The sequence below is a fragment of the Brassica oleracea genome, chromosome C6 (genome assembly GCF_000695525.1).
Source record: "Brassica oleracea var. oleracea cultivar TO1000 chromosome C6, BOL, whole genome shotgun sequence".
Lineage (NCBI taxonomy): Eukaryota > Viridiplantae > Streptophyta > Magnoliopsida > Brassicales > Brassicaceae > Brassica > Brassica oleracea.
Window position 1 is genome coordinate 32,418,509 of NC_027753.1, and position 21,985 is coordinate 32,440,493.

Below are 21,985 nucleotides of genomic sequence, written 5' to 3' on the forward strand. Positions count from 1 at the left end.
TCATTTCATGAGAACTTGGTTTTCGTTTTATGCTTTTATTTATTGGGTTTTCTTTTTATCAGTAAATATGTTTACTTTTCGTTTGATTTTGAATGATCACGGTTGATGTTCCTTATTTTTGAATCGATTTTACTTAAGTTTTGGTTACAAAATAGGTACAGATCAGGTATTTTAAAACTGAAGAACCGGTTTTACTCATGTTTTGGTTATAAAATAAGTAAAAATCAGGTACTTTTAAACCGAAAAACCGATTGGGACCCGAACTCAAAAGTATATTGGGTTGTACCGGTTCTTTGAAGATTTACTAACCCCGACCCGAACCCGATAGAACCCGAACCGGTCCCGAACCGAACTTTCAAATAATCCGAATGGGGCTGATTTTGATAAACCCGAAAAACCGAAACCCGATTGGATAAAACCGAAACCCGATTGGGACCCCGAATGCCCAGGCCTAGTTTTAGTAGACGCTGAGAAACATGAATGGTCGAAACATTTATATGTATTGTCTCCTCTGTGGAAGAATGTAGTTGCCGAGTCGGATTTATGCTTTGTTGGGGTGACTGGTAAAGATGAAATTGTGTTGTCGGAGCTCTATATATCCGATCCTTTCTATGTCTACTACTACAACATCAAGAGCAACACTGTCACTAGAGTTGAAATTCAAGGAATGAGTGCTTTTAAAGATTTTATAGTTCACGCCTCTTTAGACCATGTAGAGGACGTGAAGCTTATGCAAAATGTGTAAGTATTTATTTATTCAGGTAAAGACCACACTGACATTACGTTAGGGCAAAAGAGAAGTGAAGGGTTCAAGCAAATCCATCGGAGCTGTTTAACCTCAGACAAATCAAATGTGCCGCTGCGGCCCTGGCATTTCCCGTTAATCTTTATGTCCCAATTGTTTTTTAATATTTGTTTATCTGCAACATTAGACGAGTGAAGTTAAATATATTTAGCGTGTTGCATCAAAGATCTTTCAAGTAATAGAAGTGAATTTACTTTGCAGTTTATGTGTTTCTTCTTTTTTATCATCTTGTGGGTTTGAAAAGCCAAACGCAGATTCATCGAGAGGCTGATAGAAACGTTTGTTATTGTCAACTCGCCAAATACTAATCCAAAACAGAAGTCTAACGCGAGATCTTTTTATGCTAAATCTGAGAGGGGAGTTTTAGTCTATTCGATCCAATAAATAGTTATAATATTTAAGTCCTTACTACTACTCACTCCGTCTCAAAATATTTAAAATTTTAGGATAGTACACAACAATTAAAAAAATTGTTTTTTTTATTAAAAATATGATCAAAATATAAATTAAAAACCATTTTAACCATAAATTACGATTGGCAAACAAGTGTGGTGATACATTAGCTAGAAAAGCAGTCTCGTGACAACATCAATGGAACTCTTTGTATATAATATTTGTCCAAATGATCTCAAAACCTTTTGTAAACAGTGATCATGCATGCACATGGTCACTGCCATGCATATTCTCTGTTAAATTAATTAAATATTCGTGTGGGAGAACAAGGAAGGGGACTTTATCAAGTTCGTTATGGAGGATGATCGAATGTAGCAAACCACATCGTGGTGGCCTAGTGGTTTCCACTAGAGGAGGAGCTGCCCTGTTGGTCCAGGCCAGGGATCGACTCACCTCTAGTGCGAAATTATTAGTTCCACATGTGGCCACGCGGATATGGGCCCATGCTTACGGCCCATTTGAATACCCGGGAGAGGATCCATCCGTGGGTTGCATCTTCCACCCGGAGGTTAAGTCTGTGTCTTTAATAGACCCGGGTTTAACACTTTTTGTTTACAAAAAAAAAAATGATAGAATGTAGCATATCGGTTCGTTATGCCCAGCCTAATGGGATATGCATGGATGGTGTTTTATATTACATAGGTGCCCTTAATGGGCCTCCGAGGGATCATGGTGTAATTTGCTTTGATGTTAAGTCTGAGAAGTTCGAAGTTGTTAATAGATCTGACGACATGGCACTATGGGGTGATTCAACTCTAGTAAACTATAAAGGGTAAACTAGGTGTTCTTTTGTCATTTGGGTATATTAGTCAAGACAGTGAATATTTTGAGTTAACTACAAGAAAACTTCATGAAACATGAATGGTCCAAGCATGTATGTGTACTGCCCCTTTGTGGAAGAGTATAGTTTCGGATGCCTATCTAGATTTTGTTGGAATGACTAGTAGAGGTGAAATCGTCATGTCGACGGGCTATCTATCCAATCCTTTCTATGTCTACTACAACAACATCGAGGATAATACTATCACAAGAGTTGAAGTTCAAGGAATGGAGGTGTTTATGAAGGCTAATACTGCCACAAGCATTGAAATTGGAGGAATGGATGCGTTTGTGGGTTGTAGAGTTCACATCTCTCTAAGCCATGTAAAGGACGTGAAGCTTATGTAAATATGTTTATGACTTTATTACTCAAGATTTTTAATAGATTATCAGATCTTTCTTCTCCTTATGCTAATATTTGATGACTATTTTCTCTGTTTTTTGTGTGTGAAGGTGTTCATTTTCCCGTAGAGAGACTGTTATAGTACATGTAAACACATGAGGAATAACTAGCTGCTCTGAGGTATGTTTTAGCTTTTCTATCTTCATTAGTAGGTCACTTGTTTGGTTGTGTTTATGAGCTCTTTGTTAATCATCCACAGGTAAAGACCATACTGACACAAAGATATGAGAAGTGTTCTATCAGCCCCTCGTTAATCTTTATGTACTGAGTACTTTTTGTTGTTGTTGTTTATCTGCCACTTTTAACAATAGAAGTGAAGTAACCTGGTATTCTTCTTTAGTGTGTTTACATCAACAAATTCAAGAGAAGTGAAGTTACTTTTAGTTTGTGTTCAGTGTACGTATGTGTTTCTTTTTTTCTTACATCTTATGAGTTTAAAAAGCCATCTTGTGTGGCAAGTTCAACAAAGGGCTAGTAGAAACTCTTGTTATTGCAATTTTCACATCAAGATCCAAATGTCTCAAGAGCTTTGGAGCGACTAATGCTTCTATTAGTTGACTGAATGCACTCAAAGTTGAGCGAGGGGGTGACTGTTCAATTCTTGAGATGTGTGTACAACTTTCTGAAGAAAAAAACAACTAAATTTTCATGAAACTAAAAAAACATCCAAAATCTCAGCAGCCTCAACATACACCCTTGGAAATCAATTTCATTCAAATCTTACATGATGTCATGTTCTCTATGTTAACATAGATGTTAGGGATGTGGTTAGGGATGTTGAAACCGTAAAACTTTGATGTTAGTTGTATCCTTTTTTGGGTTCTTTTTATGATTCAAGAACACTATAGGATTGACATGGAAATGGAATTTGAACATGTTTCTATTGTCATTTTTTCTCTTAGACTTGGATGCATGTGATTACGTTTTTTCTTCCATAGTTCCATGTGTCTGCTAAAACTGGTGTTAAAAGAGCCAGAATAACCTCTGACGAACATCAACCTTCATTCCATGTTACTTACAAATACTTAACAAGGAAAGTTTAGTTGAAAAAACAAACTCTTAGCTTGACCACTAGCAACTCTTAGCATTCATATGCTTAAGCATGACTCTCTTGATATAATATTGTTGATGTTGTTCATCATCTTTAAGAGCTAGTAAGCAGAAGCTGGAAAGTTTATTACACAGCAAGGATCAGAATGGGAAGCAGAACAAAATTATCTACTATGGCAACCTGATCAGGATCAAGAACCCCTACTAAAATCTGGTGAGGAGACATGTTTTCCTGCTTCTGTGGGTATTGTTATTACTCTTCATATGATCAAGATTCGAGGTAGAAAAGAACTAATGAGTGAATGTTGGATTATGTATTTTATTGAGGGAAGCTAACTATTTTTTCGATTTTGATATAACTAGTTTTAGAACCGAAACTACCATACAAGTTTTTTTTTATTCAGGGAAGGTTTCATGTTGTAACATTTACATCAATGTGCAGTGTGGACGTTTATTAATAGATTAGCAAAAAAAATGCTATTGCCAGCTGATCGAATCCGTGAAGATGACAGAAAGAAACTTCAAATCAGAAGAAGGGAGATGAGAAGAGAGAAGAATGACTAGGTTTGATTGATAGAGAAGGTGAAGTCTCACCTAGGAAATATGGGATAGGAATGAAGGAGAGAAAATCAAGACTCATTCGATTTTGTCACTGTTCTTGTGATGGGATTGGATTTAACATTACCAACATTATGTGTCATTGCTGGGATAAGGCAGCCGAGCAGAGGGTAGTGACGAATGTTTACAAATTTTTATAATCGCTTCTTCTTTCCGACAGAGGACTTTACATGAAATGTGATAGCTGTGCGGCTGCCTTGACACGCTCCGCAGCTCCGAGCATTCTTGTATGATGATTCTTCATCATATTCACACTTCAAACAAGCATCATCGGTCTAAGAACTCCAGTAGCCTCTTTCAAGTGACCTGCACGGCCTGTTAAAAGGATGTTTTGACAACTATTTACTACTCCTTTTTGATGTGTTCGGCGTACACAATCCTTCACGCGCGCTTAGAACCGTAGGGGTGAGTATATGATGAAAACAAACGGACTAAAACCTCTGTTTGCATCTTTTTCTGCGGTTTTGTATTTTTGTCCCGTTTTCTGAATTACACAACTTACTTAGGCTCTTGGGATACACGAAATGCAATGATGATAAAAAACATTTTGCTCAATCAGATCCTAGTGTAAGATTTGCATCAATTTCCGAATATGATACAGATCCAGGCATATCCTAGTTGCCACATACCACGCTGCTGGGAACTTTTATCGGTGTAGTTGTTATAAATCCTTCACACTAACAACTGTGAGTGATGATTATAGAAACAGATAGGCCATAAGGTGTAGTTGTTATAAATCCTTCACACACTAAACTGATGAGTCCTAACCGTTTTAACATGCCAGAGAAAATAACTTTGACAAAATAAATAAAAGATCAAATGCAAACACTCGTTGGAGACCACTATCATAAAATCAAATAATCATCTTAAACAGACCAAAAGAATTGTGTAGAATTATCCTCTTAACCATGATAGCAACTAAAGTGGTAGAAAGCTAGAAAGAAAACACTACAATCTGGTGAAATAAATCCACACAAAGTTGACACCAAGCCAAAAAAAAAGAAAGAAAAGATACAAAGTCTCCTAAGATAAGCTAGAGATGTGGAAAGCACACACACTAATATCGTCAACAGAAGAAGATTGGTTCTTCATCAACATCAAAGGCCACCAAACTACACCCTCTGATCAAAGATGGCGGCTACGTCGTCAAGAAAGTCCAGAGCTTCTTACCAATAGAGACATTCCCGGGATGTTCCGTATCCGATTCATCTTCTTCTTCACCATCGTACTCCCTTTCAGGTGTTCTGTTCACTACATCATCTTCACTAGCTGCTGCACTCTCGCCTGTTCTTTTGGGCGAACCAGCATCTGTCTCCTCAGAGTCTGCCATTCCTTCAATCTATATTGTAACATAAAAAAAAAAAGATTGGTCAAGAAAGAAAATACAAAAGGAAACTGCAGCTAAGTTGTGAGAGCAATCTACCTCCACCACATTCGCAGTTACTCCATTGTCGCTAACAGCAACACCTACTGATGCTGTTGCAGTGGTTTGAGCACAGTTGATACCATCCTCCTCTTGTTGCATTCCACCAGTTTCTTCATTCTTCTTACCAATTGCAGTTTTTCCAGCTACCCTAATAACCCCACATGTGAAAACATATATTAACAGCCTGAACTAATTATAATTAAGGATAAGCAGCTCTAGTGTAAGTTAACCTTCTGGATCGACGGAGATTGTATCTTTGTCCCACCACTTCTTCTTGTTCCTCTGATGCAACTTTTTGCCGCCTCTTCCCACGCTGATGCTCCCCTCCGGTGACACTATCTGATTTTCCATCGCTCTCGTTACCATCCTGCTCACTAGTACAGGCTCTCAACGAACCTACACGTCCACGTTTCCGTCCGTTCTTTGAAGCACCACCTTTATCAGAACGACCAGGCTCACCGGTGCTTCCATCGTCGGCATCATTGAATTCTATAGATTTCCCATAGATAGCTTTAGCATCTTCCACAACAGCTTTGACAGAGCGTGTCCTTCTGGTCCTGGCTTTCCCTCTCAACCGTGATTGACCATCCGCATTAAGATTAGACAAAGAATCTGCTGCTACTTCCTCAGCCTTGCTGTCGATGTTGCTTTGATCACCGTCCGAGACTTCGACATCTCTTGTGTCGTTTTCGGATTGGGCCGGAAGCATAGCTGATGGCCCACTGTTCACGTTAGCTTGCTCAGTAGACTGAGGCTCTTGGTCAGCAAAAGCAGAAGTGTCTGCCATTTTTATTGGGGACAACTTAAGAATCTTTGAAGTACATTTCCTGAGCCATGACACCGTCCCACCTTGAACTGGCACTCCCAAGTCCGTAGCAGTTGGCGATACATCCCTCATCTCCTGCCGCGGTGCTTCCTCCTGAAGAACATTTGCCAGTTTTGACAAATTAGGCATTTCGAGATTGTCAATCTCAGGAAGCGCTGCAAGCAGTTCACCACAAGGATTGCTGCAGTTCCTATTACTTTCCATGGAAGAGAGAAAACGGTTTCTCTCGCTAATAAACTGTTCACGCTGTTCCTTGAGTTTCTTGGTTAAAGCAACAAGGTCATCAACATCTTTCCGAATCTCTGTCTGTTGCTCCTCAAGAATTTTCTTACTAGCATCAATTTCTATCTTTTCTTTCTCTATTCTCTGTCTATCGCTCTGCACTTCCATCATTTCTCTTCTTGCTACGTCTCTTAGGTAATTGATATTGCTCAGTTCCTTCTCCCTCTCCTCCTCAAACAGCTTCTCTTTGGCTTGCAGCTCCCTTTCTCTTTCTTCCAATTTACTCTGCATATCAGACTCGAGCTTCCTTTTGAGCATTTCAACATCATGAAGCAGTTGGCATCTTTCGCTCTCAGCTTTCTTTGAGATCACTGAACGCTCGTGCTCCATAGTATCTGCAAACGCAGCTTTGGCCACTTCAAGAGTTTCTACCTCCCTCTTCATGTTGTCGATAGCTTCTTGCTTCTCCTTTCTCAGTCTTTCTTCTTCCAAGTGTGTGTTTCTCTCTAGCTTCTCTTTCTGATCAGCCAAATTCTTTAGCTCGGTCTCGATCTCAGCTTTCTTCTCGTCAAGCTCTTCCCACTCTTTCTCAAAGCATTCCCTTTGGGCCTTCAGATCCTCAACCTCTTTCGAAAGCAGCTCCTGCTGAGACCTGCACTTTTCTATTTGCTCCTTTAGTTCGGTTTGCAGACGAAGATACTCGGACCTTTCCTCCTCGGTAACTCTAACCTCTTCCTTCTCTTTGCGAATCTCTGCTAGATGCACTTCGTTTTCAGCCTTTATCTTCTCGACTTCAGCTATAAGACTGAGAATGTTCTCTTTATCCTCGGCCAGTTTTCTCTTCTCAGTTTCCAATGCCTTCTCCTCGCTTTTCAAGGCTTTCTCTCTGCCAGTTACGCCTTTCAGTCTTGATTCAAAATCTTTTTCCTTTTCTTTGTGCTTCTCCAGTTTCTTATCTAATGCCTGCTCACGTTTAGCGACTTTCTCTTCCATGTGCTTCCACTCAGCCTCCCTCTTTTCCACCTCAGCAACCTTGCTCCTCAAGCTGTCATCAACAGATTTCCTTTTCTGCTCCATTTCCATTTCAAACTCACGCTGTGCTGCCTCCAACTTAGCTTGGTGTTCATCAATTAGTTGCTGAACTGCAACCTATCAATTAGCCAACATTAAACAAGGAACACAGTCATCCACAAAGAGAGGGTCACAGAGAGATTCATGTATATTTCAATACAGAAAGAGTGTGAGAGAGAGAGGGCTTACCTTTTCTCTGGCATCCAGTTTCTCTTGCAAAGCTAGCAGCTCTCGCTCTTTTGACTCTATGGATTTCTTCAGCACATCAGTTTCCTGCATCCAGAGGAAGTGTGTCAATGGACAAGATTCCAAATACTTTAGATAATAATTAAAATGCTGCAAGGAAAAAAAAACAAGCAGCTTACTTGCTCCCTTAAAGCAAGAGCTTTTATCCTTGAGCTGATATCATCTTCTTTCTTCTTCAAAGCAAAGTTGGCAGCATCAATCTTCTTTTGTGCCTCTTCAAGTTCCTTTCCCTTTTGCTTGATAATCTTGTCGCTTTCGTTTGCCCTATCCTCTCTCTGTTTTACAATCATCTGAGACTTGGCAACTCTTTCTTCTCCTTCTTGCAGCTTCCTTTCCCATTCACGCAAGTCCTCCCTCTGCTTTGTCAAACTCGCCTCCTCTGCTTCTCGTCTGAAGAAAAAAAAACAAGTTGAACCAATGAAGTCACTATCGCTCAATAAGAAGCAAGGAAGCTGGACAAAGATATAAAAGATACTTACTCAGTAATGTGGGAGAAGCGCTCTCGTTGAAGAGAACTCTCTCGAGCTTCCACATCCTTGGACCTCCTCTCCACCTCCGAACTCTTTCTGCTAACTTCAGCGAGTCTTGCATCAACAGCGCGAAGCTTTGCCTCAACTTCGAGAGATTTCTCTTCAACACTTCTGACCAATGCATTCGCCTCCATCAGCTTTGAGTCAGCTGTAAATTTGATCTCTGCGTTTTCAGAGCGTAGTTCCCGCAAAGCCTTCTCCAGCTGCATCGGTTTTAAGAGTGTCGTAAATCTCATATATAGTATCAAAAACGCCGTTATGCGCAAATGAGATTTTAATCAAAGAAAACAATTAAATGAATACTGAAACTATGTATTAAAGAAGAGTACAGAAACTTGGAAGTTGGAATCTTACATCAGCTGCACATTGCTTCTCGATCCCCAGAGCTTTCCTCAACCCCTCTTCGCGCTTCTCAACATCTGCCATCGCAACCATGTGCGCGTTACGTTCACGCTTAAGGCACTGGTTAGCCTCATCAAACTCATCTTGAAGCTCTTCAAATTTGGAACTCCACTCCTTTTTCTCCAGCAGAAGGAGACCCATATTGTGTTGGTATTCAAAAAGCTGTTTAAACAAATCAACCAAACCAGTAAAAAAATCATATGATCAAACCAAGTAGAAGAAGCAGTAACAGTAAGAATCATACCACAGTAAAACAAAATTCACATCCACAACTAAGCCATCACTTAACGAAAATTTTACAGATCCATGAATTATACAGTGTAAGGTGAAAGTCAATAAAGGAACCATTTTTTTTTTTAACAATGCCTAACAACCGTAACCAACATTCAATACCCAACTGTAACAGAGATCAAGGGAGACGAAAAAATAAAAATTAAGAAAGGCAAAGAAAAACCCAACAGAAAGAGAAAAAATAACGAACAAAGCATAACAGATCACAATAAAAGCAAACCTCTTTTTCAAGCTCTGAAACTCTATCAGGCAATCTTCTTGGATCATCCTCGTACTGGATCTCACTCACCATGCCCGAAACCTTCCCATTCGAATCTGGGTTCGTCGCTTTCGTTGGAGTAGACCAACGTTGCCACACCTTCAGAGGCGTGGACATCTTCTCCAACAGATCTAAAAACCCTAACTTTCTCTCACCCAGCAGCCAAAACGACCTGAATTGCGAAATTGAACTCCAGAAATCGAAAACCCAGATGCCCAAATCTAGAGAACGATCTCCTCTGACTTCAGCCTTCACTCTGTTTCTCTCTCTCTCTGTAAATTGCAATAGAATAATAAGAAAGGAAACAGAGAGAAAGGTTTCTTCTTTTTTCTGAAGGCTCCGGATTTGAACGGAGTTCCTAAATTCCGGTACCGAAACTGGTTTGAAGTCCGGCAACGTCTCTACGCAACCTCTCTCTCTCTCTCTTCTTCGCTGTGCTGGAATCCTTTTTTGTGTGGCTCGCGCGGATCGTTTCACGTTCTCTTCCTTTTATCCTATTTTATATAAGTGGACCCCTAACTTTCTCTTTATTTACTTTTCGGGCCGCCGTCTTCGTTATTTGCTCGAAAGTTCCCAAGGGCATATTTGGAATTCCGGATTTACAACGGTTATGCGCTACAACTGTTCACTTATGTGTAAGACGAAACTACCCCTTATGATGAAGAGTAGTTTTCTGTGATGACCAGGCGTGGTGATGCTGATTCGGTAAGGCTAGTTTTGGAATTTTTTACTCACTGGTTGAAAAAAAAGATAAAAACGGATGATAACAACATTAATAATATAGTTATTCTATGATATAGTTACCAAAATGGAAAATAAGTAGATTTGGTTCATTTGGTTGTAATCTTATTTTACTTTAGCTATCTACATTTTTTATAGAAATACAATTAATTCATGTAATGTGGAATGTGGAATTATTCGGTAAATTGAGAATATTTAATATGAGATTTGGAGTAATCTGTATTAAATAACAAATCTTATGAGGTTTAGACAAAAAAAATTAAAACAAATTATATTATAAAATGTGTAATTTTAAATATATTTTAAAATTTTCTCTTATTATAACTACTAAGTAGTTATATCTACTAAGTAGTAATTTTAAATCTTCTATTATTATTATAACTAAATTAAAATAAATTATATTATAAAACGTGTAAATTTTTTTCAACTGACTTTAAAAAAAAAAATCTTGTGGCTTCGACTTGTTTTATTCAACTTTTAAAAGTTAAAAACTAAATTCTAAATACCAGATAATATCCTAGAGTTTTAGCTACAGTCATATAAAAATTATAATTCACTCAATACCCTTTTAAACATTATTAAAAATAAATCATTATAAAAATTCAAATAGCGAATTAAATACAACATTCAAAATATATTCGTAAACTAAAATTTAAACATATATTTTTTTTAAACTAGATTTTAATATGTTCGGTTAAATGAATGTAACGGTTTTAACCAGGGGCGGATCTACAATGTCTAAGAAGGGGGCAGCTGCCCCCACTAAAATTTACAAAATAAATTAATATGCATAGAGGAGATGAATGATTCAACAACTCAAATGGTTACTCAAAACCTCTACATTTCCCCTATTGGTGACGGGTTCGAAGCTCCCACCTGCTCTCCCTCTAACCTGTTCTTTTTGTTTTATTATATTTTCTTTTTCTAGTTGTTTTTCTTGTCCACATGTTTTTTCTAGTTCTTTTTTTTTCTAGGTTGTCCTTCTTTCAGTTTTTCTGTTCGTTAAACTTTTTGTCATTCAAACTCAATTTTATTTTTCTATGTTTTTGTTTTTAACAACATTCCATTATTTTCTATTTCATTTCATATTGTTAGTGATTCATTTTATAATTCTTTAAGAAAATATTTTAGTTGTATGAGGTTAATATTATTTTAAAATTTTTCTTTAGAAATATAATCATATTTATATAATAATATTACATATCTACATATATTAATTAATTAATTTAATTTTTTGCCCCTAGTCAAATTATTTTATGGATCCGCCACTGGTTTTAACTATGAACTTAAGTTGGCAATATCTAACTCTTTTTGGTTTGCAGCTCTTCTTTGTGCTGTCAATGTTGGTTATTGCTCGATTTGTTAGGTGATCATGTTTGTGTTCTTCTTTGCGTGTTTAGTGTATTTAATCTTCAGAAAAAAGTTGTAACTGATGTAGTTTCTAGGGTTTGAAGCCGTTCTATCTCACTGTGTTTCATGGCAACAGAGGTTTACATTTGAACTTTGGTTAGTAAGATATAAGCATGGTTATTCGGACCGGAAAACCTTACTAATTTTGGAGACGATGGGACAAACCATGTAAAATATTGCATGTTCTATATACGTGCAACTTATCTAAATAGTATATTTGAACTCGGGTACTCGGCGCATTTCCAAATCCGTTTATACCACCTGATCCAATCCAACCACGCTATAATTTTGTCTCAACATAGATTCTAATTGTTCAATTTTATAAATAAGTGTTGTAATTCTTTGTTTGATTTTATATATTTGCTACTCCGCTCCTAGTAATCTTTATAATTTGTATTAAAAATTAAATTATTACTTTACTTTGAAAAAAAATATATTTGACTGAGATTTTTTTTTAATATTGGAAAATTATACTGTCACAAACTATGTAAAATATCACAGATGATTATAAAGTCGATAATTCTACCTGTTTTATGAAGATTCACGTTTGTTACATCACCTGAACCGCTCTATTGGATATACGTTTGATGTAGGGCTGTTCAATATGGTAAAACCGAACCGTACCGAACCGAACCGAACCGAAATAGACAATATGGTTTGGTTTTGGTATATACCATATAAACCGAATGGATATAATTTTATAAAAACCATAGGATTTGGATATGGTTTGGTATATAACCGATTAAACCGAATAAACCGAACAAAACCGATTAAAAGTAGAAACATGTAAATATGTATCTTTTTTATAACAATACATGAAAATCTATTTGTTACATAAGTTAAATTTGTGTTAATAACTATTACCATAATTTTATAGTAATAAAGAACCTTAATTTGTAAAACACTTGAACTATAATTAAATAACAATACATCGCAATTCAGACATCTTTTTTTCTAATTGATCTTTTTGCTTTATTTTAGTCTTCACTAAATTAATATGAAGATTATAAATTTGATGGACAATAATTAATGAAAAATTTTCATAACTTTTTTCTTATCTGTAAACAAACAAAGTTTCGTGTACAATTGAAAAAACATGACTTTAATGAACACTAAATATGGAAGAGGGGAAAAACTTTTCTTTCATGTTTCTGTTTTGTTTCATATTTTTATTTTCAAAATTTCAAGCTTTGATTTTAGTTATACATTTGATTATTTTATTTGATGGTAGAAGCATTTTTACTTTTTTGCTCATTTATTTGAACATGTAATATATTTTTAATAAATGAATGTGTTGACAATATGACTCTAAAATTCATATAATATGATCTCAAACTAAATAATTATGTTTTTTGGTATAAAACCGAATAAACCGAAAACCGACGGTATATAAACCAAATCGAACCGAAGTAAATATGGATTTAGAATGGTAATTATATTTTACTAACCGAAATATCGAAAACCGGAAAAAACCGAACCTAAACCCAACCGATATCCGGATTGAACACCCCTAGTTTGACGTTATTTCTTGCGCCATACTGCAAATCTCTCGTAAATTTCTTTTCCATTAATTTATATAATTTTATTTTCTATGAGACTCGGAACCTAGATTTCATGGTGTACAATCATTGATAAATCCTTAGTTTAATTTTGCGTCATGCTGTAAAAAAAAATTTCGTGACTAAGACTAAAAGAAGAACAAATAAGAATGGTATTTGATATTTATAACTTCTAAACTTTACAATAAATAAAATTTTGAAAGTATATTTTATTTTTTTCTCGTAAAATCAAAGTTTAGAAAACCATTACTGTTCTATGATTTTAGTTTATTTTTTTTTCTAAAATCATTTCTAAGTCATAGCAATTTGTTTTTAAGCAAAAGTTGGACTTACAATAATACGAAAAAACAGTTCTACTTATAATACTATAATTTCTTTTATAAAAGACATATTTTCAATAACAATTTCTGAAATTCAAATTGTTGGTGTAAAACTTATAAATCTACGGATACTATACTTTATGAAAATTCTGTTTTGGTGTAATATTAAATAAAAGACTTTCATAATTTTTGCTTACTTAAGAAATTTAGTATTTATCATTTACCAGGTTAATATGTTAGAAAAAAAACACGTTATTATTCTGTTTTATTATCATGTACCAGATTAATTCTCTTGTTTCTTGAACCACAGTACCAGATTAATTCTCTTTAAAATTCGTTTAGATTGGAAAATAGATAATATGGACAAAAAGAGAATAAAGGAATTAAAATGAACAGAAAGCCAAGGTGGCTGAGAGCTGTGCGCATATGGGGTTGCAGTGTTTTGACGCAAGCGTATGATCTGTCTCCACGTGACTCATATCAATGTGATTGGGCTGTTTAACGCTCTCGTTTTTTTTTCCCCGTCTGGTAAAATTCATTCATATTCGTTTTCACACTCATTTTTTTTTCCCGTCTGGCGGCGTAACAAGAAAACCCTAGAAGCAAAAACCCACGTGCAGGGATGACTTACTGAGAACTAAAACTGCAAATAACCTCATACGACTAATAACTACACACGAGCATTAAACAAAACAATTCAACAGACTTTATAATCAAGCACAAGCCAATGATAAAGAAATATAGATGTTGCACATAGCCCGCCACACGATAACATCCACTTCATATAACTACACCATGGCTTACCGCTGCTGCTTACGCCCGCCAAACGATAACGTCCAAGAACCTGAAACTTCATAACCCAACAAGAGGGACCGCCATTCGATCAACACAACTAGACATGGATGTTCGGGTACCCGTTGGCGTTCGGATCGGGTTTTTTGGAGTTCGGTTCTCTTTTATAATACCTCCTAGGTCCCATTCTAGTAAATTTGCAAGTACGGGTCGGGTTCGGATATATATAACACATCGGGTCCGGGTCGGTTTTGCATTACATCATAGAACCCATAAAGTAATCATATATCATTCGGATCCGGGTTATATCGGATCGATTCGGATATACCCGAAATAAAATCTAAAATTTAAAAGTAAAACAAAAGAAATATATATTTATTTATATATAATTAAGTATTTAAGGTAGTTATTTAAATTTTAAATATTTATTTAAGATAACATATCAAAATAAATATGAAATTGAATATTTGAAGTATAATTATATTGTATATTATTTTGGACATTCAGATCGGTTTCTTCGGATTTTTTTTTGGATTTTTTGGTTTTTTGGTTTTTCGGGTTATCCGTTCGGGTTCGGTTAATAACACTTCGGGTTCGGATATGTTTTGTACCATCTTACAAGACCCATTCGGATATTTTTTACATTTCGGACCGGATACGGATCGGGTTTTTTGGATCGGATTCGGTTCGGATTTCAGGTTACAGATATTATGCCCAGGCCTAAACACAACCTTCAGATACGGATGCGACGCACTCATATACGTCCGCTTAATCCTAGATAGAAGCCCAACCAAAACCCCACAAAGACGAAGCCTTGCCAACTGAAATTCTCGGGATATACTCCCGGATGAAAAACCACACCACACGGCTAGCAATCACTGCACCCATGAACTCTAAAATAAAGTCTGCTAAATCAAGTGTTAAACTCCACGCATAGCAATAACCAAACTTTGAACTCAGCGGCCAAAAAGGAGATACGACCACCACATACGCTAATTCCGTTTTCAAACCATACCACTCTAGACAAACCAAACACAACAAACGACCATACCAACACACCATAAACCAAACTGAACACACAAGACACTACAATCTAGAGCAAGGGCCACAAACATTAGAGCTTCAGAACTGTCAGACTTAATGGCTTCGCCGGCGCCAGACTCAACCCACACGCCCTAAGCCACCACAAAGACCATTACTCTACCTGATTCAAGCGAATCTCCAACTCGGGTCAAGCCGCAAAAGATCTGAAACTCCAAATCTGCAGAGACCTCCACACAAATCAACCACACAGACTGTTTCCACCTGCCCCACTGCTGCTTCTCGACGAGATTTCGCAGTGACACAAGCTTTTGGAGCCATCACCCTAAACAGATCCAGATTCGTAGCTAATCACCAACCCTAACACACAAATCTACAAAAGGATAAAGAAACTAAGAAAACTTGACCGGCGGTGGCGCTAACGGAGCCACCATGCGCCGGTCACCGGTGTTCGAAGAGATGAAGCTGAGAGGAGAGGAGTAGGGAATAGGAAAGAAGATAAGGTTTTTTGCAGCTGCTTAACGCTCTCTTATGATCTCAACTCTGAAAGATTATTCAACAAAAGCTAATATAATAAATTTGTTACCCAAAAATAAGGGAAAAATAAGTGAGACTAGTCAATTCTGAGTAAAACTTTCAACTTTTTATGTGTTTAACTGTTTATTGAATAATATAATAATATGAATAAGAATGTTTTTGCAGAAAAAAATATGAATGTCTTTGGTTTTTTTTTTGTAATTCAACATCAACTTATCATTAGCCAAATGTGAATACAGGATTACAACCTCAAGAGATTTAAACTCAACATAAAACCGACGGGATCTAGTAACAAACACTACACAATCTAATCGTCGATGTATTTTTCACCACTATGAAACGAATTCCCCTCACGACCCGAGAGAAACCGTTTTTTAGACCCCTAATTAGACCAAACAGACTATGGCCAAAACCGGATTCTAACTAAACGAACAAGCAATTGGTCTCCTCATGTTCCGAGTTCAGTTTGTGTACCAATTGCCACAACACCAGAAGGCGCTTTCCGATCTTGACACATTCCCGTCGTCCACCACTACCTCGCTCCTTAGCCTGAAACCGGACAGCAACATCTGGACTGAAAGGCTGTCCTTGGTAACGGTTGACCTGGAACCAGTTCCTTAAATAGCAGCTTCAGGAGGTACGAAACTCTTACTACCGGGTCAAAACTCAGTCCATACACCAGCGCAGGGAAGTAGAGCTCCGCCACGCTTCACCGGCCAAGACCGCTCCTCTGGTTGACCACTCCTTTGGTTTGAATCTTGGAACATGATGTCTCCGAGAATCGGAGAGCAATCCTCCATCCACCGCCTATCATACCCCATCCATCTCACCGGCACAATCGGAAGTAGATCCGAGATAAAGAAGTCGTCTGACCGATCCACGCGCCGCCACCGTGACGCTCTCGTCGGGATCTGAAAAAGTTGAAAACCAGATCCAGCAAGCTCGTCGGACCTAAAAGCCGACTCTCCTCTCCACAGACGCACTGTATGTCTCGCCGCCTCTCCAATGGACGCCGGACCGCCACCGTCAAACAGCTCACGAACGCAAGGGCTCGAACAGGCTCAGAGCAAGTTGCATATTGACAAAGGTTAGTCGAGGAGGAGGAGAGCAAAGGGAAAAGGAGATTAAGAGGAGAGAGGGGTTACCTCCGGTCCAGCCACGACGGCTGGCCGGAGTTAGGGTTTTATTTTGAAAGTTGTCGCCTCTGGTTCTTCGTAAGAGAGAAAAAGAGCTTTTTTTTTTTGGACAAACAGATGAGTTTATAATGTCTTTTGTTTTCTCAATTACTGATTATCAAATAATCTTATATATCAAACAAAAAGTCACTGCATATTTCCTTATGACTTTTTATTCGGATCATTTTTTAGATAATTTATTCGATATCTACTTTTATTTATTTAATAATATTTTAACGATAAAATTTTATTTAACTAAACTTAAATATGAATAAATATATTCTACAAAAAAATCAAACACAAATTTTAAAATTAAAATTAAACTTAAAATATTAAAATATTATTTTAAATACTTATTTAATATATTTTAAATTTGTATAAGTGACTTTCACACCTAAGTTCATTTAAATTTCTCATTTAAAAAAAAATTGTAGATTAAAAATATCCTTTCTTTATAAGCTAGTGAATATTAGTTTCTTGATTGAGCAATATCTTATAATTTAATACATTTTAACATTCTAACATTATTAATTTATAGAGATTTTAGTGTAGTTGAGTTCAAATTTTCGATTTCAGCTACTAGTTGTCATTAAATTTTAGAAACAGTTATGTTTCAAACTGCTTTTCAATTCGATTTGGTTTATTTTTGATAATTTTTGCATGTGTTAATTTACTTTTAACTCGGTCAGATTCCGCCAGATTTCCTTGTAACAATTTAAAGTTTTAGTTACAGTCAAATTCCACATTCAACCAAATCCAGCTCTTATCATTTAGACTTGTTACTTAAAACCAACAATACAACGAATTAAAAAAAAAAAGTAGAATGATTAATTTAATATCTGTAGTCCACAGTTTTGAAAATTTTGATAGACACATGTTGAAACAAAATGTAAACGAAAGATGCAAAACAAGTGGGTCGTTGGCTCCCGCCGCCTTGCCGCCATTACAAGTATATAAAACATTCTTTGTTATCCAAAATTTTATTTTTCAGCAAATAAAATGGCTCAATGTTAGCGACAGAAATGAATTAAAAAGGAAGATAAGAACGGGGTAATGGAGAGTTAGTGGGCCTACGTGAGAAGAACGTTCGAGTTTAAAGCGTCATGACTCAGGAGGGCCGCCTCCTAGATACTTTTCTTACCATTGCTAATAGTATATTTATATCTTTTTTTTTGGATTTTCTTTAGGGAATAGTTTTTGTTGGGTATCATCAATTATAAAGAAGACCGGCAAAAAGCAACTTTAAGCTGAGAAAACTAATCACCACATCAAAAAGATTGGGCGTGCTGAGACTCCAGTTAGAATAAAACTTGTCAGCTGAAGAAACATGCCCCCTTTCGTCTCAAATAAGACATCACTGGTTAACTTATGTAAGGAGGTTTTGTGGAAGTGACTGAGATTCTAATTATGAGGTCTTTGATGATTCTATCAAATTCGAAAGCTATAGTTTCGCAAAACCTAACATACTAGAATTGATTGACCATATTCAGTAGTTGTCTCATCAGACTTCAAACTTGGGTCAAGGACTCAAGAGAGAGAGTACAAGTAGAAAGAAGTTCATAAAACGATCCCCCTTGATTCATCATTCAAACGCTAAAAAGCCATAACATGAAACAAAACCCACCCCTGATTGGGGGGGTGGGGCTCAAATGAAACTTGGGGCAACCGGGCCCTTCGACATGCCAAGACGAACTTCCATCCCGTGGTGGAAGTCTACCGGCCTGACTGTCTCCGAGTCACGAGGGTCTGCAAGGAATGAAAAATACTTGTTTCAGATAAACTGATATTGAATTCTAACACCATGAACACAATCTTCTGCTTCTGTCGAGCATCAAAAAAGTATCAAAGTATGGATTTTTCATCGAATAGCTGCTGGTGCATACTGAGATACCATCAAACTGGAGTCAACTGATCTAGAGAAATGAATGCAGCATCGAGAAACATGCAATGCAATAGGAGTAAAAGGACAATTACCATTCAAGTAATCCTCAAAACCAAAGTCATCAATGGCTCCTGTGTAGACTTCCAAACCTAGCATTGACGAGGGAATTGGTCCAGACGGTCTTTGAAACCTAAACATTCCAGAGAGAAAAAGATAGATTTGAGAACAATACAACCAAATATTATTTTTTGCACACAAGCAGATCATGCAGCAAAAAACAATTTATACCTTATGCTCCCCAATGCACACAAGATTATATCAAGTTTTAACCGAGAAAGGGGCAAGGCGGTTAAATACTAGTTAACACATAGGTACCAGTAATGCACACAACTATCATAACGCCAATGAAAACAATCGAATAAACAGGACCTTATAAATGTATGCGTCAAACTTAAAAAAATTAAAACCACAGACTGGTTACACAAAGATAACAAAAACCTTTTATCTATAAACTCTTAGTTTCTGATAATTACTACTCATATACATGGCATTTTTGATTCAACCAAGTGGCAATTTCTAGATAATGTTGCAAACTTACCGAGAGAGAATTTGCCTGTCCATATCCATCTTCAATGGAAGTGCAGTCCCGTAGGTATGCCCAATGATCGTCCTCTTCATCGCCTCATGAGATCTCTTCTCCTGAAACCGTATTGTTAAGGATCCACAGTGACTAAAGATATAAAAAAAAAACAAAAATTATAACTTTCAGCAATTGGGAATTCTCGTAACCCTAATTGCTACTCTCAAGTGACTCTAATCAAACCGTACTAGCTATACAAAGCAAATCAGAAGTTCCTTTTTTTGGCTGATTAACACAGAAACAAACAGATTCAATCTGTAATCTAGAAAACCAGAGAAAGAGAAAGAAGAGCTGGATTACAGATTCGTAAGAGGATTCGAGTGGGTGAGATCCGACGATGTCGCTCTTAACGCCGTTGAGACCAAATCGAAGAGCGTCTCTCTTCACACCACCGATCTCATGAGCTATCTTCTTCGGAGACTCCATTGTTCCTCTTTGTTTCGCTTTGCTTCCTCTTCCTCTTCCTCTTTACGACTTTCGGAGCAAGAAAACTAAGAGACCAATTTTAATAATGGGCAATAAGACAGGCTTTTAGGCCCATTTCTATTCTTACTGGGCCTATTTAGATCGTCTCTCATGAATAGTCCTCGAGATTTACAATTACAGCCCTTTTAGATTTTATTTACGTACCTATATTTTAAACATCTTATTCACACACAAAAAGAAAGAAGAGAATTCTGGTTCAATTTTGTTCTTCAGTTACCATGTTTCATACTACGTAGAAGCAAGTCTTTTTTCTGCCATGTATTTCACATTTTATATTGACGATATACAAATCTAATATAACTCAGATAACCAAATTATGTTTCACATTTTCATTATATGTTCAATAATTATGAGTTTAAAAGTTGAAGTGTGATTTAAATCTTTTTATTTAAATTTATTCGATAGCTAAACTGTAAAGCAGTATGTATATTATTTCTAAAGAAAGACACCCGGACGCAGTGGAGGTCAGTCAGTCAAGGTCAGACTAATAAAAAATAATTAATAGTACCACAAAGACAGAGAGAAAAATATAGTGCGAATATTAAAAGCAGCTATTTCGGCGAGTTTATTTCATAGGGTAATCTGACAAATGAAATTTTATATAATATAAAGTTACTTGCAATTTTCAACAAAATCTTTTCAGATAATCAGTTCCCAGGCATTTGTTAATTAAATATTGTCGATTACTCATAGGTATTTAACTATCCAACTAGCCAAGTCTAGATATTAACTAATGTCAGTACACCTCCAACTTGCTTTGAAGAAAGAACAAACATGAAGAAGAAAACAACAAAAACTGAAATAATTTTATATATATAATAAAATGAATGAAACATTGAAAAAGCAAAATTCGAGATCGCCATGTTACACCGAACCTCAATTGAACGGAATCTGACTTGAAACAGTAATTAAGAAACTAGATTAACCACTAGATCTCAATATTTTTAGATAATTAAGAAAGTCTAAACAAAATAAATGAAAAGGTAGGCTGGATCTCTTAAACTTAAAACTAAGTAAATACACCAATTTATATATTTTTCCAACACCAGTTTAATACTACACTAATTTAAAATAGAAATCAATTCAGAAAATCAAATCGGTAGAATATAATCAGTATTCTGGAACGTATATTATTTATTTTGTGTACTCCCTCCCTCCGTATCATTATAAATAGTGTTTAAGTTTTTTGCACTAATATTATGAAAATTCAAAATTTTATGCAATTTATCTTAGTTACATAAAAGTAACGTTAAATAAAATAAATTCAACCAATAAAAAAATGTAATATTTTGTCTTTAGTCACAAATTTCAAATGACATTAAATTTTATCTTGAATAGTGAGAACATCACTTGTTATGAAACAAAATAAAAAAAAAAATTAAACACCACTTAAAGTAATACGGAAGAAGTATAAGTTTAATTGCAAGTAGAGATGACTTTGATGTAAATTTATTTGTGGAAGTAAAAACCGACAATTATCTTATAAAGTTTGGTTCTTCAAAGTTGATAATTAACAATTATATATTTAAGATTGTGACATGTGTTAATCTATCTCATAATTAAAAATATATATACTAAAATATTAAATAATTTTTATTAAAAAGTAATTATAAATATTATTTAATAGTAATTTTCTTTTTTTAAATCCCAATCAAAAAGATAATTGCAAAAGATTATTTGATAATAATTTTTTTTCTAATGTTGTGACATGTGTTTAAATATATAATGATTAAAAATATATATAATAAGATAATAAAAACGAATTTTGAAAAAAAAACTAATTTTAAAAATTATTAAAATTGAATTCTTGAGCTTTTAAGAGCTCAAAATGGTAGTTCATGGTGATTAGAAAATTGCTGATAACATAATTGTTATAAATAAGAAAAAATGTTTAGGGTCGATTGGTTTTTTGTCATTTTCGAAATAATTGAGAAATTAAATTATAATAGCAATTTTGTAAATATTTCAAAAACATAAAGAG

At 35.9% G+C, this 21,985-nt stretch overlaps 3 protein-coding genes across 3 annotated transcripts in view; 1 reads left to right on the plus strand and 2 right to left on the minus strand.

Moving 5' to 3' along the window:
• LOC106298024 (F-box protein DOR-like) overlaps positions 1 to 745 on the plus strand; it is a 3,455-nt gene extending 2,710 nt beyond the window's left edge. The window contains exon 3 of the mRNA XM_013734130.1: positions 465 to 745. Within this exon, the coding sequence (XP_013589584.1) occupies positions 465 to 745 (281 nt within the window). The remainder of the gene's footprint in view (positions 1 to 464) is intronic.
• A 4,234-nt stretch (positions 746 to 4,979) lies between these two features.
• On the minus strand, positions 4,980 to 9,882 carry LOC106300014 (protein CROWDED NUCLEI 1-like). Its single transcript, XM_013736054.1, has 8 exons — positions 9,383 to 9,882; positions 8,824 to 9,033; positions 8,419 to 8,672; positions 8,059 to 8,329; positions 7,883 to 7,966; positions 5,805 to 7,771; positions 5,572 to 5,722; positions 4,980 to 5,487 (listed from the first exon to the last, which is right to left on the minus strand). Exons 1-8 carry the CDS (start codon positions 9,536 to 9,538, stop codon positions 5,287 to 5,289), a joined length of 3,294 nt encoding a protein of 1,097 aa, XP_013591508.1. The 5' UTR covers positions 9,539 to 9,882; the 3' UTR covers positions 4,980 to 5,286.
• Positions 9,883 to 18,451: 8,569 nt separating this feature from the next.
• On the minus strand, positions 18,452 to 20,000 carry LOC106298649 (cyclin-B1-2-like). The gene is made up of 4 exons (XM_013734783.1): positions 19,819 to 20,000; positions 19,477 to 19,577; positions 18,971 to 19,068; positions 18,452 to 18,742 (listed from the first exon to the last, which is right to left on the minus strand). Exons 1-4 carry the CDS (start codon positions 19,942 to 19,944, stop codon positions 18,642 to 18,644), a joined length of 426 nt encoding a protein of 141 aa, XP_013590237.1. The 5' UTR covers positions 19,945 to 20,000; the 3' UTR covers positions 18,452 to 18,641.
• Positions 20,001 to 21,985: the final 1,985 nt, after the last annotated feature.

Excerpts from the sequence above, each read along its gene's own strand:
- LOC106300014 (XM_013736054.1), bottom strand. The coding sequence starts at position 9,538 with ATGTCCACGCCTCTGAAGGTGTGGCAACGTTGGTCTACTCCAACGAAA. Across the intron at positions 9,034-9,382 it reads TTTCAGAGCTTGAAAAAGAG|CTTTTTGAATACCAACACAA; the intron begins GTTTGCTTTTAT and ends TTGTTTAAACAG. Across the intron at positions 5,723-5,804 it reads AATCTCCGTCGATCCAGAAG|GGTAGCTGGAAAAACTGCAA; the intron begins GTTAACTTACAC and ends TGGGGTTATTAG.
- LOC106298649 (XM_013734783.1), bottom strand. The coding sequence starts at position 19,944 with ATGGAGTCTCCGAAGAAGATAGCTCATGAGATCGGTGGTGTGAAGAGA. Across the intron at positions 19,578-19,818 it reads TCGAATCCTCTTACGAATCT|GAGAAGAGATCTCATGAGGC; the intron begins GTAATCCAGCTC and ends ATACGGTTTCAG. Across the intron at positions 18,743-18,970 it reads TTTTGAGGATTACTTGAATG|ACCCTCGTGACTCGGAGACA; the intron begins GTAATTGTCCTT and ends CATTCCTTGCAG.